General features: G+C 34.9%; 1 protein-coding gene and 1 long non-coding RNA gene across 4 annotated transcripts; one reads left to right on the plus strand and one right to left on the minus strand.

The window, feature by feature from the left end:
• Window positions 1-4,623: 4,623 nt before the first annotated feature.
• LOC114260249 (uncharacterized) lies at window positions 4,624-11,311 on the minus strand. Of its 2 annotated transcripts, XM_028200332.2 has the most exons (7): window positions 11,100-11,311; window positions 10,585-10,984; window positions 9,617-9,679; window positions 9,054-9,149; window positions 7,590-7,648; window positions 7,094-7,184; window positions 4,624-4,860 (listed from the first exon to the last, which is right to left on the minus strand). In XM_028200332.2, the coding sequence occupies exons 2-7, from the start codon at window positions 10,873-10,875 to the stop codon at window positions 4,846-4,848; spliced, it is 615 nt and encodes a 204-aa protein (XP_028056133.2). In that variant the 5' UTR covers window positions 10,876-10,984; window positions 11,100-11,311; the 3' UTR covers window positions 4,624-4,845. The 2 variants fall into 2 exon arrangements, with proteins under 2 accessions (XP_028056133.2, XP_082724652.1); XM_082868526.1 differs by having other exon boundaries at window positions 10,585-11,278.
• An 851-nt stretch (window positions 11,312-12,162) lies between these two features.
• On the plus strand, window positions 12,163-14,905 carry LOC114260252 (uncharacterized). 2 transcript variants are annotated; one of them, XR_003628578.2, is made up of 4 exons: window positions 12,163-12,246; window positions 12,394-12,472; window positions 12,573-12,663; window positions 14,630-14,905. It is a non-coding gene; the product is annotated as an uncharacterized LOC114260252 (long non-coding RNA). The 2 variants fall into 2 exon arrangements; XR_014328712.1 differs by having other exon boundaries at window positions 12,394-12,663.
• Window positions 14,906-16,064: the final 1,159 nt, after the last annotated feature.

The following is a 16,064-nucleotide window of genomic DNA, read 5'->3' on the forward strand; positions in this document are numbered from 1 at the left end:
AAGAGGCACCTCTTATTTGGCTTTATAAAACTTTTGAATTTTTTTTTTTTATTTAACTATCTTGTACCTGGTGGTGTCACTAATTTTAGTAGATTACAAGAAATTTGCTATAAATCCCAAAAATGAGATTTGAGAAATAGTCAAGTTTTGACAATCTTTATACATCTTAAAACATTATTTTGACCATTTTCCTATTTATTTAGGATCACCCAATGCTTTGAGGGCAGATAAGGATGACAATTTGTTATGGAAAGCCAGGAGCTCTGGTTAGTTTATACTTTAGTCCAAATTCCAATGATATAAGAGGAGTTGATAAGATGATTTGGCAGAATGTAACGCCACCCGAAGTCAGATGTTTTGCTTGGTTAGCTTGGAGACAAAGATTGAAGACTGCTACATACTTGCAAAGAGTTTGTGTTATCAATGGCAATGCCAATATGGATTGTGTGTTCTATAATGTTGAACCAGACTGTGAACCATGTGCTACTATGGTGCCCACATATCTGGAGAATTTGGTCTGATGTGCTACTATGGTGGGGGATCCATTGGGTGATGCCAAAATCTGTGGAAGAAGTATTGCTTTGGTGGTCTGGGTTCACATTCAACAAATTTGAATAGAAAATTTTGGAAAGCCTTACCTCTGGTAGTATTGTGGTCCATCTGGAAGCTGAGGAATGTTGTTTTCCTGGGTAAGCAACTAGATTTGCTGGTACTATGCGACTGCATTAAAACTAAAGTGGCCATGTGGGTGGGTTAGAGCTTCATCTCCAGGTGTGCGTTTCTATGTGGGTTAGATGACTGGACACTTGGACCTATACCTATCCCCAGGTCCATGTAATATAGCTTTAAAGGATACATTGAAATACTACTCAAGTACATTAAGGCACAAAAACAAATTGAAGATGCTTGCATATTAACAGAACATTACATGTCATTGATTTTAGAGTTACAAACCTAAGCATTGATTATGTAGTCCTGTATTCACCTTAAAGGTCAAACAACTGAAAAAGGCTAGTCTTAGAGCATGATGACAAGATTAAAAATATTATAGAACTTTGCTTAAGAAACTTTCCCCTTATTGTTGGCATTACTAACTGATCTTTGATTAAATAGACTGAGTTAGAAAGGATTGACCAAAACTTCATTCTTGCATCACTTCTACTTCATAAGTATCGTATCTATTTGGTTGGCAATGATTTAATATTCCAATGAAGCAGGCAAAACTGCAAATGAGGTGGGGGTCATTGATGAGAGCAACTAGTACATCCTCTTATACACACATGGTTAATAAGTTGTTTTAAATTTACTTCACAGATCTTTGACTTCTGGTTTCATTTGTATTTTTTATATATCAATTAATATATAAGAAGTCACTTCATTCTTATTTTACATACCCAGATAACTTATTTGGGAATGAATATATATCTTACAAGAGGAAAAAAGTAGTTATACTTCTTATAGATCATATTTAAGGAACATACATCTGCTCAAATTCCTTTGTTGCTCTATTTAAGCCCAAAAAAAAATATGAATTTACAGCAGTTACACTTATAGATCAAATTATATTTCAAGATATTCTTGAGCATTTTAAGCTTCAATATACATTTTTATTTACAAATACATATACATATTCAACCTCCCTTTTAAGCAACCAAGAAAAACCAAGAAAGATAGACCTAGAAATGGAATGGAGAATGTAGAGAAATTCAAAAATAATAATAAAAATAAAAATAATAATAATAATAATAATTGATATCTTATTAGTGAATCAATGAATTTCAATTTGTGAATCAATGAAATCAAAAAAAAAAAAAAATACAATCCTAGATCTTATCAATGCATCAATGCAGAAACAAAGCAACAAAACACAACAATTTCAGACAAACCTAAGGGTTTCGATTTCCTCCAAACCAATGTTCGATCAAATATGAAATTGCTATCTCATTTCTCTCTCTAGAAGTACAAATTAGTTACCTGGTGAATGGGAGAGGACAGATCGAAATTGATATCCCTGCTAACAGTCACCATCGAACTTCCACCACCGACCATCGCGGCTCTCGCCATCGTTGCTCACCATCGCGGCCCCCCTCCCAACCACATTCAGGTTTTTCTTTCTTTCTCTCTCTCTCTCTCTCTCTCTCTCTCTCTCTCTCTCTCTCTCTCTCTTTTTCCCTTCCTCTATTTCCCCATTTCACCATCGCGGATCTAGGGTTTTATTTTATTTTTGATGCTGTAGGATTTTGATAAAATCATTTTAGGGTTTTCTTCTTTTTCTACATTTGAAGCACATATGAGCTCCGAGTTATGTTTAATTCCAAACTTTTGTTGCTTTATTTAAGCAATCGTGAAGAATTGCTTAAATTGCTGAGTAAAGTTATATGCATGTATATATGTATAGTATTATTAGGTAGATAGCAATTGATTTAAGGTACTGAACAATTTAAGAATATTATTAGTAGGTAAATTAATGGAAAAATTTAGGAGTATACTGATATAGATTATATATGCTTACACTTCTTTCTCTAAGGAGTATTGATTGATATACATTATATATGCTCATGCTCTGTTTTTTTCCCTTCTATTGCTTCAGAGTTATACAGTTGATGAGAGGAAATTTTAGTTGTTGATGCTCAGGCTCTGTTTTTTTCCCTTCTTGAATGACACTGGGTAGATATACAAGTGTGCCAATAGACAAGCACAACTTTTTTTTTTTTTAATATGCTTTATTTCTTATGCCATATAATGAACCAAATATGCTCTAAATACCTATAAATCTTTCCTATGTATTTCAACAAAAATCAGCTTAATTAAAATCTTCCAACCATTCATGTTTAATTAAATATATCAGTGGTTCAATCTAGGCAAAGCTCTCCCTTCCCAAGGCTACAACTTCCGATGTTGTTGTATATATATATATCATAAGCCATAAACAAGAACCTTTTCTTTAAACAGAACTCTTCAAATATCCTCTAAAATCTCAACCACCTTTGAATAGAATAACTGATGATAGTGAATAATGGATCTCCACAACATCTCCCTCCCTTGTCCAATGACAAAAACCCAAGTTTCAACAGAAGGTAACACCTGTCCAATTGCCTTCCACATGGTTAGTACACATGTCAAGCAATGGATTGCTTTGAAAAACTATAAATTTGAGTAACTCTGAGATCTCCACAATTATGTACTTCTCAACATCCATGGCACATATTAATTGGTGCACATAATTAACTAGTTAGTTTAGTTAGTCAGAACTCTTTCACCTCGTTAGGAGATTAAGAGCACAGAAAAAGAAGAAAAAAGAAAAAAAGGAGATTGATGTGCAAATGTTTGTTATATTTGTTTCAGCAAAAGGGCAACTAGATGATGGACAAGGCCAGCAATGCTGCCCTATCTGCTAAGGAAAGCATGCAAGAGGTTCGTGATCTTTTATTTTATTCTTTTAAATGGATTTACATGTTGATCTGTTTGTTTACAATTATTCTCAGTTTCTAAATGACTAATGGTTTAGCTGTTTGAACCAGGATATCAACACTTCACAGTTTTTTATATTTAAAATGTAGTAAATATTTATCTAAATTACATGTTCATTTTTTTATATTCAGAATACTTGTGTTTGATAATTCATTTGGTGATTATCAAGCATACTGCACTTAAGTCTTCAATATCAAAGTTACAGCAACTAAGCTCAGTTTCATTCAGGACTGGCCCTGAGATTTAGGGGTCCTAAGGCGAACTTTGAAAATGGGGGCCCCTCTTACATTGAAAAAAAAAAATTCATGAATAAACGATAAGTTATAACTTTTTTATTTATTTGTAGCCACAAAAAAATTTACTTACACATATAATCATTAAAATTATAAACAAAACAATTTAATGAAACAAAATTAGGGCAAATAAATTAGGAAAAAATTATTCAATTAAAACTGATAAAGACCTAGGTAAAAAAATTTGGACAAAATTATTTATTCTACTAAAATCTAATAGATAAAGAAGGTTAAAAAATATATATATATAGGGCCCACACTACAAAAAAATTGACTTTTTGCGATGGTAAAATACCGTCGCAAATACTCAAAATGCCATCTCAAAAGGTTTTTTGCGACGGCAAATGGCTTTTAGCGACGGCAAGTGAGAGGTCGCAACAAAGGAGGTCGCAAAAAGGTTTTAGCGACGGCATGTTGCCGTCGCCTTTTTTTTGCGACGGCAAGTTGCCTTTTTTGCGACGGAATTTTTCCATCGCCATTAATATGGAAAAATCTGAGATTTTTTGAGACGACACTATTTTCCCGTCGCTAAAGGTGTTATTTGCGATGACAAAAAAGCCGTCTCTAAAGAATTTTTTGTGACGGGATACCTGCCGTCACTAAAAAATTATTTGAGACAGCACGATGCCCGTCGCTAAAAGAGTATTTGCGACGGCTAAGGGTACCATCGCAAAAGGCTTACCTCAATTCTGCCAATATTATTTGTGACGGTAATGTGATGTCGTCTCAAAACAAAAAAACTGTAATAAAATTATTAAAAATATGAAAATTACCTGTATTAAATGACAAATAATTGAAAAAGAAACTAATAATTACATAATAATATAAAAATTCCAGTATAAAAATAACAATTCATCCATAATAAAAATTTTCTTGCATTCATTCATTACAACACATTAGCAAAATTATCCTACTACATAATATTGCATAATACATATACAATGTTTAAATACATAATGTTGTTCACAATTCAAAATAACGTAAATAAAAAACAAAAGTTTCCCTCATGATTCTTCCGTGGGTAACAAAAATAAAAGTAAATCGCAATCTTCAAACGCCTGTATTCCACAAAAGCAAACTGCTACTCGAGAAATATCTGAAAACAAAAAATAAAAATAATTAATGACAATATAATTAGGTGTTAATATTTTAATTACAAAAAAACATAAAAAATTAACTACTATATAATTACATATATAATTAAGTAAATAATTTTGGCTAGACGGAAATCCGGCTCTAACTCGCAAATCGGGAACCCGATTGAAGTCCCGTCTTCTCCCAAAAGTCTCTCGTGCCTAGGCGGTCGTGTGTGCCAAGTTTCGTGCTAAACCAACGTTGTTTGGTGATTTTGGGGCGTCAACACCTCCAATTCAAATTTCTTAATAAACTAGTTTGCCTAGACCGAAATCCGGCTTTAACTCCCAAACCGGGAACCCGATTGGAGTCATGTCTTCTCCCATAAGTCTCTCGTGCCTAAACGGTCCTGTGTGCCAAGTTTCGTGCAAAACCGACGCCATTTGGTGATTTTGGGGCGTCAACACCTCCAATTCAAGTTTCTTAAGGAACTAGTTTGCCTAGAGTGAAATCCGGCTCTAACTCCCAAACCAGGAACCCGATTAGAGTCCCATCTTCTCCCACAAGTCTCTCATGCCTAGACAGTCGTGTGTGCCAAGTTTCGTGCTAAACTGACACCGTTTGGTGATTTTGGGGCATCAAACCTCTAATTCAAGTTTCTTAAGGAACTAGTTTGCCTATAGTAAAATCGGACTCTAACTCCCAAACCAGGAACCCGATTGGAATCTCATCTTCTCCCACAAGTCTCTCGTGTCTAGGCGGTCGTGTGTGCCAAGTTTCATGCTAAACCGACACCGTTTGGTGATTTTGGGGCGTCAACACCTCCAATTCAAATTTCTTAATAAACTAGTTTGCCTAGACCGAAATCCGGCTCTAACCCCCAAACCGGGAACCCGATTGGAGTCCTGTCTTCTCCCATAAGTCTCTCGTTCCTAGACGGTCATGTGTGCCAAGTTTCGTGCAAAACTGACGCCATTTGGTGATTTTGGGGTGTAAACACCTCCAATTCAACTTTCTTAAGGAACTAGTTTGCCTAGAGTGAAATCCGGCTCTAACTCCCAAACTGGGAACCCGATTGGAGTCCCGTTTTCTCCCACAAGTCTCTCATGCCTAGACGGTCGTGTGTGCCAAGTTTCGTGCTAAACCGACGCCGTTTGGTGATTTTGGGGCGTTAACACCTCGAATTCAAGTTTCTTAAGGAACTAGTTTGCCTAGACCGAAATCGGGCTCTAACTCCCAAACCGGGAACTCGATTGGAGTCCCGACATCTCCCATAAGTCTCTCGTGCTTAGGCGGTCCTGTGTGCCAAGTTTCGTGCTAATCCGACCCCGTTTGGTTTTTTGGGGCGTCAACACCTCAAATTTAAGTTTCTTCAGGAACTAGTTTGCCTAGAGTGAAATCCGGCTCTAACTCCTAAATCGGGAACCCGATTCGAGCCCCGTCTTCTCCCACAAGTCTCTCGTACCTAAGCGGTCGTGTGTGCTAAGTTTCGTGCTAATCCGACCCCATTTGGTGATTTTAGGGCGTCAACACCTCGAATTCAAGTTTTTTAAGGAACTAGTTTGCCTAGAGTGAAATCCAGCTAACTCCCAAACCGGGAACCCAATTCGAGCCCCGTCTTCTCCCACAAGTCTCTCATGCATAAGCGGTCATGTGTGCTAAGTTTCGTGCTAATCCGACCCCGTTTGGTAATTTTGGGGCGTCAACACCTCCAATTCAAGTTTCTTGATGAACTAGTTTGCCTAGAGTGAAATCCGGCACTAACTCCCAAACTGGGAACCCGATTGGAGTCCCGTCTTCGCCCACAAATCTCTCGTGCATAGGCGGTCATGTGTGCCAAGTTTCATGCTAAACCGACGTCGTTTGGTGATTTTGGGACGTCAACATCTCAAATTGAAATTTCTTAAAGAACTAGTTGTGTTGATGCCTCGAAGTCACCAAGAAGTCCAAATACTCTAACATTACAGTTGAACTTTTTAACACCTGTAATGATATCATGATAAATGATTCCAAAAATTCTTTAGAGAGAGGGAGAGAGAGAGAGAGAGATCGAACAAAGATCATCAATAACATGTAATTCTTGGTGACAGCTGGGCTCTCTGGATGCTCATTAAGCACAAATTGCAGTCTCCCAAATGATAACATGAGGTGCTACTACGGAATAAATAAGTATTTCCTAAAAGAACAGACAATAATGTGATTGTCTTCATATGCATTCAAAGAATGCAATAGATTCAACTTCATTAAATACTTACATATTTAGCCAAAAAGGACCTTTCTGGTGGCTTTAAACCTTCACCCTGTCCATTCTCACCACCAAGTATCTCTTCTGCAAATGCTGGAGTTCTGTTTCAAGAATTGTATTAACCAACTTGCAAATGCAAATGGAAAGACAAAATATGATAATTTTCTTCATGGTCAAATGAGAAATGTAGTTGGGCATTAGATGAAAATGCAGTAGGATTACAAGTTCATCGGATATGGTGGGCGATGAAAATGCAGTAGGATTACAAGTTCATCGGATATGGTGGGCTGTGGATATTTTGAACATGCAGGTGGATTACAATGCCACATATTATACGAGAACACCAAATTCATTAGAGGTATTCACAGTCACATATACTTCTCTCAAAATCAAAAGTTGATTTCTAAAAGCTTAACCTCTGAGGTCCAATAAAAATTTAATCAAATCCTTCATAAAACTTTTATTTTAAAAAATGGAAAGATTAAGGCAATGCATGAGGTATTTACCTTGGTGCCTGCTCGCTGTACTGTAAGACAGTGTGTGAGTTGAATGACCACTTTGCAGGCTGAAATAGAGGCAATAAATCGCAGATCAGTGGGATAGTTGAATTGGAACAAGAATTGAGTGTCTAAGGTGTCTGTAGTAAAAATGACAAGTGAGACTGAGTCAATTAACCATCTTATAGGCACAAGCAAGCATCCCTTTGACATGAGTGGTTTAGGATATGAGCACTTAATTGGAAAACAATTCCAGACTGTTTTTGTTAAACCAAGGGTGAGGTCTCTAGTCCCTCAACTAGTCAACCTACAGCTCCTCCATCCAAGGTTGAACCTAAGAAAGAGAAATGAGTCGAAACCTAGGTCTACTTTTGTTTGTCATCATTGTTGAGTCAACAGTCACATTTTATCCAATTGTTTTCAACTGAACAAAACTACAAATGTTAACAGAAGCATTTGAGCTGAAAGATTATGAATTTCCTGTTTCACATATTTAAAATAATTGAATCCATAACAAAATTAAAACGTTGTGTCGTGCTACAATACTTTGGAATCACATGAAAAACTAAAAGCCATAATCATTTCAACTTTAAGAATTGTTTAGATGACATACTTTATAAGAACAAGTTTAAACTAATGAGCTATCAGGGCCAAGACAACAGCCCCAGTAAGGCAGCCCAGGCGCCAGTTAGCCAAATTCAACCCAGAAAAGCATAGGATTCTAAACACTCGGGCTTGTCATAAATTGTCAGTTTCTTTCTGTTGCAGGAGTTCTAATTGCAGAAGCTTAAAGAGAGATCAAAAGAAGACATGTTATCTAGTTCTGCATTTTTTTTTATAACAAACGCATTGAATAGAAGTAGAAGGAATGGATGAAAGAGAGAGAGAAAGATTGGAAATAGAAACTGCAGACCCAGACCCAAACTCATTGTTTTCTTCATCATCGGGCTGTGAAACCCTGTATTTTCTTATAGCTTAGGGGGATCAACCTCCAACAAACTTCCCCAACTCATCTAGCTTAATTGATCTGAGGTGCAAAGCTACGGCTTAGGCAATGTTACATGGATTCTTCTAAATATATGTACCCATGTAGGGCACTCAACACTTGGGTAAGGCTACAGGATATGTCATGGGTGTCTGACATGTGTAATCAAAGACTCCCCTAGCAAACATATTTCATAATTCGAGTTAACCATAAAATTATGCGAAAAACCATAATGTTATTGTAGAAATTTTTCAAAGCATATTACTTAAGGATGTGTGATGCATCCTTCCTCGGGAGAAATACTTAAAGAATCTAGGTGCAATTGCTAAAGGTTTCTCATGTTCTCTTCTCTTTATTCCTGTCTAACCCTCAACTTCTCATCCTAAAGGTCATCAATTTCTAAACTTCCATACCCAAAAGCAAAAACCAAATAGCAAATACATATGTATATACACTAATGCATTCAACATGGTTTATAGAAGACTTGCCACTTTCACTGATGAAATAATATACTCCCTTCCAGGAGGGCTCAATACATTGGATGGCACTCTTATCCTGTAGAAGTCATCACCTTCCAATAGCTTCTGCAAGATCATTGCATCAACATTGCACAATGCTCAGTTGCTCATTTTAAGAGTAAATAAATAACTCTTGATGGAGGGAAAAAAGAATAGAACCATAGACTTTTATGGAGGGAAAATACTTTAGTTTCCTTGATTTCACTGTGACATTCAAGAAGGAAAAAAAAGTGAATGATTTATAAAAAACTTTGTCCCGCACTTGCCACAAATGGGACAAAATTTGGGAAGAAAATTATTTGGTACAACAAATCAAGAACAAGTTACAACTGCTTAAATAAGATGCAGCTGTTTTCCTTCCTTAAATTTTCTATGCACTCCCTTCTTCAATTGGACAAGAAGAAATATAAATGTACTTTCTAATTCCTTCTTTTTCCTCTTATTTTAAAATTTCTCCAATTATCTCACTCTCTAACCAAACACACAACAAAAGTAAAAATATTGAAACCAGATAAATGTGGATAGTGAATTACCTTGAACTTTTCCTTGTCTGTTTCAGTAAAAGCCTCCCTTGAAAAACGAAGTTTGGTGAGAGTCTGTTACAAACAACTTATAACGTTAAACTAACAAAAGGAATGTAATTGAAACACTCAAGCATGCTTAATAAATAAAAAGTAAATAAGAAAGATAAGGCAGGTAAATTTCCAAGGAAATAAAATTGCCAAAAAAGTATAGAACTTGTTTTCTGAAAAGATTTATGCTGATGAATTATGTCGTTGCGTAACTAAGAATTATATATAGCATTTGAAGACCAAATATATACATATATTTAAATATTCCAAGATGTGATGTCCCAAGGATAAAAATTTTAAAACCAGGAATTAAAAGGCATGATGTGCCATTATGTTAACCGAATAGAAGACAGTTTGAAAAACAAAAATTAAAGTTGAGGTAAGAGTAATTAGACAAGGACAACTAGTTCGGTTTGCTTTCATGAATTTTATTTTCCTAAATTTTGAATAAGCAATGCAACATGATACATAAGATTGAGAATTCAAATTCATTTTGTTATGCTCAATAGTTCTGACTGTAAGTAACCCTCATAGTTACTGAAACTAATATTCCAAATTTCTGTCTCTCTCAGTTTCCATCAGCAAACCAAAAACAATAAAAGTAAAATCAATCCAAGATGTAATAAATAAAAATAAAAAACTCATCTCAAGAACCAAATCCAAAAACAAAATATAATATTTCCAAGTTTGTTTGGTTCCTATTTATTTTCCCTTAATTTTGGCAGCAGCCAAACAGACTACTACTAGTAGTAGTACACACAGAGAACAGAAGAGAGCAAAATCAATCTCTAAAATCATTCCCACAATACAAGTAATAGAGCAAAAGCATGAGATAATGAATTCGAATATATACAAGTTTGTTTGTTTCTGTGAGTTTTGTCAACAAGCAAACAAGGAGAGAGGGAGGAAAGAAGAAGAAGAAGAAGAACCTGGGAGCCATGAGAAGAGGTCTTGAGGCGAGCAGTGAAGGTGCCGGCGAGGGAGAAGTGGGAGTCACCGAAGGCGTGCTCAAGGGAGAACTGGACCTTGGAGTCGGAATCGGGATCCGAAGACCTCCTCTTCATACTACTTATCGGAACAGCAGATGCAGATGCAGATGGACTAGTATTAGTGAGGAGATCAGGGGGAGATCGGACCCCTTCGAGTCCGTACTCTTCGTCGTCCACCAGGAGCTCGTCCGATTGAACAGCACCCAACGACGATGAAACCAAGACACCCATACACAGTATCACCACCAACCATAATTGTCATCCCATCTTTCCAGAACCCAAAAAAAGAAAAGAAAGAGAGGTTGTGTTGTGTTGTGTTGCATTGCGTTGCGTTGCGTTCCTTCGGAGTATGATCGGATCAGTGTTTGCTTGTTGAGAAAACTCACGGAAACAAACAAAATCGTTCCCACAATATATGTGTGTGTGTGTGTGTGAGAGAGAGAGAGAGAGCATACTGATTGTCGTCGCTTTGGGAACTCGAATTCGTCTCTGCGATTGTGATACACGAACTCGATTTAGGGATTTCGGGGATTTAGGGATTTTGGGGGTTTTGAGGGAGAAAGGTGTTAGGGATTTGGGGGAATTTGATCGAGCGCCATTTCGGCTGAAGGAGGGAGATGAAATTTTTCAGTACTATTTGCGACGGCATGGAAAAACCGTCACAAATGATCAATTCCATTTGTTAAAACGACGCCATTTTAATAAGTGTTTTTTTTGCGACAGAGAATTCCCGTCACAAATGTCCACTATTTGCAACAATAAATTTCACCCGTCTCAAAAAAAAAAAAAATTTGCGACGGTACACAGTGCTGTCACGAATACTTCAGTATTTAAGTGACTTTTTACTTGTGCTTATTAGCGACGGGAAACTGCCGTCGCAGAAAATATTTATTTGAGACAGCTTCATATGCCGTCGCAAAAGACCACTTTTTCTGATGGTATACACGCCGTCGCAAAAAGTTCCGTGTTTTATACCTACTTTTCTTGTAGTGATATATTGTATGTATTGTTTTTCTTGGGCCCAAACATTTTTTTTTTATATATATATTTTCATTTTAATAAATATAAGCAAAAAAACTACATTTATAAATAAGTATGGGCTAAACCATACATGGACCCAATAAATATTTTGGGGCCCTTTAAATTGATCCTAAAACCAAAAAAAAAAAAAAACATTGAGCCTATAATATTTTACCAAATTTGGGAGCCCTATTTTTGGGCCAAAATTTTGGGGCCTAAGGCCCAGGCCTTACTGGCCAAGGCCGGCCCTGGTTTCATTTAACATCAAAATAGCTTATACAAAATTCCATATTACAAGTAACATTGATAGTGTAATAGAAATAAAGAGGATCAGATGCAATACTTCTTCTAGTAACACATAATGTGCTGCTTAAGAATGCGAGTTGAAATAACCTAACATCCACACTCCATTTTGGGAAAAACTTAATTAAGCATATGTGCACCTCTGTTGTACATCATGCATTTATACGAGCCAGCATAAGGACACTTTTGTTCTGCAGAAATGAAGATAAAGAAGGCCAGATAAAATGTCCTGTACAACACATGACAATTGCAGCCTGCAGATCCATGATTGTGCATAAGGTATTAATTTAATGATTTTAGATTGTGCATAAGGTATTAGATGTAAATACAAGTATTTATGACAAGGAATTTTTATATTCAGAATTTTGCATTTTCTAGCTGCTACACCACTTATTTTCAATTAATGATATAATTGTTTATTTCCAGGGGCTCATAACAGGCTCATTACATCACCACCTGTTGCTGTTTTTCCTCACCACCTTGCAAGTGATCTTAGTTTCTCAAGGTTTGTAATGTAGAGGTTCAAAAATGTTTTTATTGGAATATGGGCATTAAATCTCAAATAAAAACTACTCTATTTCATCTCAACTTTTTTACTTGTGCAGGTACTGGAATTACTTGAGGAATCACACATTTGTTCTGGAATCATACACCACAAAGGTTAACTGGATAATGAACCGGGCATTACTTCTCGTGGTAAGAATACTACTTTTACAAGTAGGCTGTAAGTGTTAAAGATTGATGAGCAGAATCGTGAGTGTCCATGTCCTACTGATTTTAAAATTATAAAAGTATCTAGCAAAAGGCATCTATAATTTAATAATAGCCCATTGAAACATAATGTCAGATTAAGCCCATTGATACAATTCCTTGTATGAAAATAGTTTTGTACTTGGAATAAAAAGCTCAAGCTAGAGATTGAAGTGTTGGGAGTTCAACTTATTTCTTCCGCAGTGATGATTCTTGTTCTCACTTTCATGAACTATATTCTCTCCAGGGTTGGTACTAGCTGGCGGCCTAGCTATATGCACTTTTCTAGAACTTCTCTCTATGTGGAACTTGACAAGAAGAAACCACAATTGTGTCCATTTTTTACAATTCATGTCTCTTTGGTGTTTCTCTCAGCGTAGTTATACTGAATTTGCTGAGTTCATCACTAAAACATTTATGAAAAAAATTAGAACAAGTGGTTTGGGACCCAGAGAACCACAACACTGTGTTCGCAAACGATTTCAATTTCAGCACTGAGCAGAGATTTGTTGGTCGACCTGTGGAAGAATTTAAACCTCTCGAACCAACTCTGCTACCCAACTATAACTAATGAGTATACTGATTTTGATGGATCAGAATTAGATCCTGGCTGTGAGTTGCTCGATTTGGGAAATGGATTTCCTTGCCTAATTATGTTTGTCTACAATGTCCCTCTAGTGATAAAATCTGTTCTCCAATTTAATATGTTAGTAATTAGAGCATTTAGACTCAAAATTGATATTTTAGGGACCAAATTAAAGAGGGAGGAGAAAAATAAAATAAAATAAAATAAAATAAAAATGTGAACCAACGGCTACAAATACTTTGGTGGATGCATGATAGGACTAGAGCATGAAACAGTTGTAACCATACTGCCTCTGGATTGCACTAAATGAATCATACTCCCTTTTCAAATTTTATTTAGTGTAATACTTTTGTAACTGCAACAATTGAATTTGAAAGTTTATGTTGCTCTAGAACTATAACATGCATTCTAAACATGGCCACTGTTTAGATTTATCGTAATTTTATATAAAAAATAATAATCTTGGTTAGAATCATTAGCGACCCATTATCTCTTGGAATCCTGAATATAATGCTTCAATAGTTCACTTATCATTTTCTTTTCGAAGTTTGGTAACTTAAAATATAATGAAGTAGAATGTCCTATTTGTGACTGTAGTAAGTTGTTCGTTTTGGTGCAGTTGATCCAATGCTAGCAGCCAAGACTTTATGTGAACTCTCAAGTTGAAGGTCTTACTTGCCCTGTCTGTACATTTGATCCAATAGTGCCAAGTTTGGAGGCACTTATTTATAGTCAACCTTCTATTTTTTTTATTGGTTGCTTTCTATTTCTTGCATTGAATTATCACCCAAGGATAAATTGAACTGCTACATGGTTGCTTAGTAAACTCAGATGAGTTGTTGCTGCTGCTGCTGTAACAGTAGTAATTGCAACAATTGAAGTTATTTCCAATGATTTGAGGTTGCAACATATAACATGCAATTTTCTTTATCATGTAGTTGTTATTTTAAATTTAATGGTCAATTTGTATGAGTCTTTCAAGTAATTTTCAGTGTATGCAGTATTCTCACATTTTTAACCTTTGTTTTTATTTTGATACATTTTCCCCCCCTTTAGGATTTGATTTCCCCCCTTTTCCGTTTCCTTTTTTTTATTTTCTTTCAAATAATTCTTAATAGATCTTTCTTATATAACTTATTTTAAGCTGAGGTTTCATGTTTCTTACTATTACATACGTTTAGAGCAAATTACCAAGTTTGGTACATGGTGATGGGCTTTATTGAGGTTTCATGCTTTACTGTAATTGTATTTATTTTTATTTTTTTTATAATTGTAAATGCAATGTTATTCAATAAAATATTAATGAATATTATGTTTTTGTTACAGATTGATGATGTTAGCATGGATACAGTGATGTGTTTGTGCCAGATTGATGATGTTTGCATGGACGCAATTTACATTATATTTTTGTTTATTCTTAACATGTACACCTGATATGTTTTGTTATTAAGGTTTTTTTTTTTTTTTTAATTTGGATTTTAATTGTTAGTTTGGATAGTATATGTATTTGTTGGATTATACTATGTTTATAGATTCTTATTTTGTTTGATATGTACGATTAATAGTTAAGTTTTGTATATGGTTGAAAATTGAATGCTACAGGTTGTGGAGAAATAATTTTATTGAATGGTTGAGAATGGACGAATGAATGAATGGATGAATACTTTTAAATGAATGAATGGTGGCGCAAAAAATATTATGGAACAAATTATAAAAATTAAATGAGACCTTTTGACGACTAAGCAAATATCACAAGTTGGCTTTTTGCTACTAAAATTTTAGTCGTAAATTGTCAAAAAGTGAAACTTTTGGTTACTAAACTTTTAGTCGTTAATTGTAAAAAGAAAACTTTTGGCTACTAAATTTTTAGTCGCCAATTCTCAAAAAATGAAACTTTTAGTTGCCAAATAGTTGATCGCCAAAAATATATGCTCAAATTGGCTACTAAATAATTTAGTCACTAAAAGTAAAAAATATATATATTTAATTATTTTTAAAAAATATATGGCGACTAAATTATTAGTCGCCAATAGGTCACTTTTGGCTACCAAAAAAATTTTAGTCGCCGATTGTTTCCCTAACAAATTGTTGGCGACAAAATGGGCGACCAAATATATTTGTCACCAAAAGTAATTGGCGACTAAAAACAAGGCTTTTGGCGACTAAAATTTTAGTCGCCAAAAGTGAAATTTCTTGTAATGCTTGTATTCAATTCTTTGTACCTTAAATTTTTGGATTTACATAAAATTTCTTAATTTATAAATGGGGACTTTATTTTGTTTGGTTTTGAGTTCAATTTTTTTTTTCCCCAGTTATCTTTAGTGATTTTTTATATTTTTTATTTTAGTCTTTTTTTAGATGCACTTAACTTAGATATGTTTCAACAGTAAAACATTTGTAAAAAATATTTTTAAATTTTTAGAGAATTTTTCACAAATATTTTACGTTTTAAGTATATCTAAATTCAATGAATTTAAAAATTAAAAAATTATTTAAAATATTAAAAAAGTTTACTAATGATAAAAAATAAAAATAAAAAATTTAAAGATAAAAACTCAAATATTATTTTTGAAATTTGTTAACCAAACATAGTTATTATTTTCACCTTCAATCCCTTGAGAATGGATTGAAATTACCACACCATGGAATTGCTAATCCCCTTTTGACTGAGGGGATTCGTATGGTTCTTTTTGTAAAACAAATAAAGTTGATGTAAAGTGTATGGAATTGCTATTCCAATCCAACCATATGTATAAAACAA

Source organism: Camellia sinensis, chromosome 5 (assembly GCF_055761805.1).
Source record: "Camellia sinensis isolate YWXY chromosome 5, ASM5576180v1, whole genome shotgun sequence".
Lineage (NCBI taxonomy): Eukaryota > Viridiplantae > Streptophyta > Magnoliopsida > Ericales > Theaceae > Camellia > Camellia sinensis.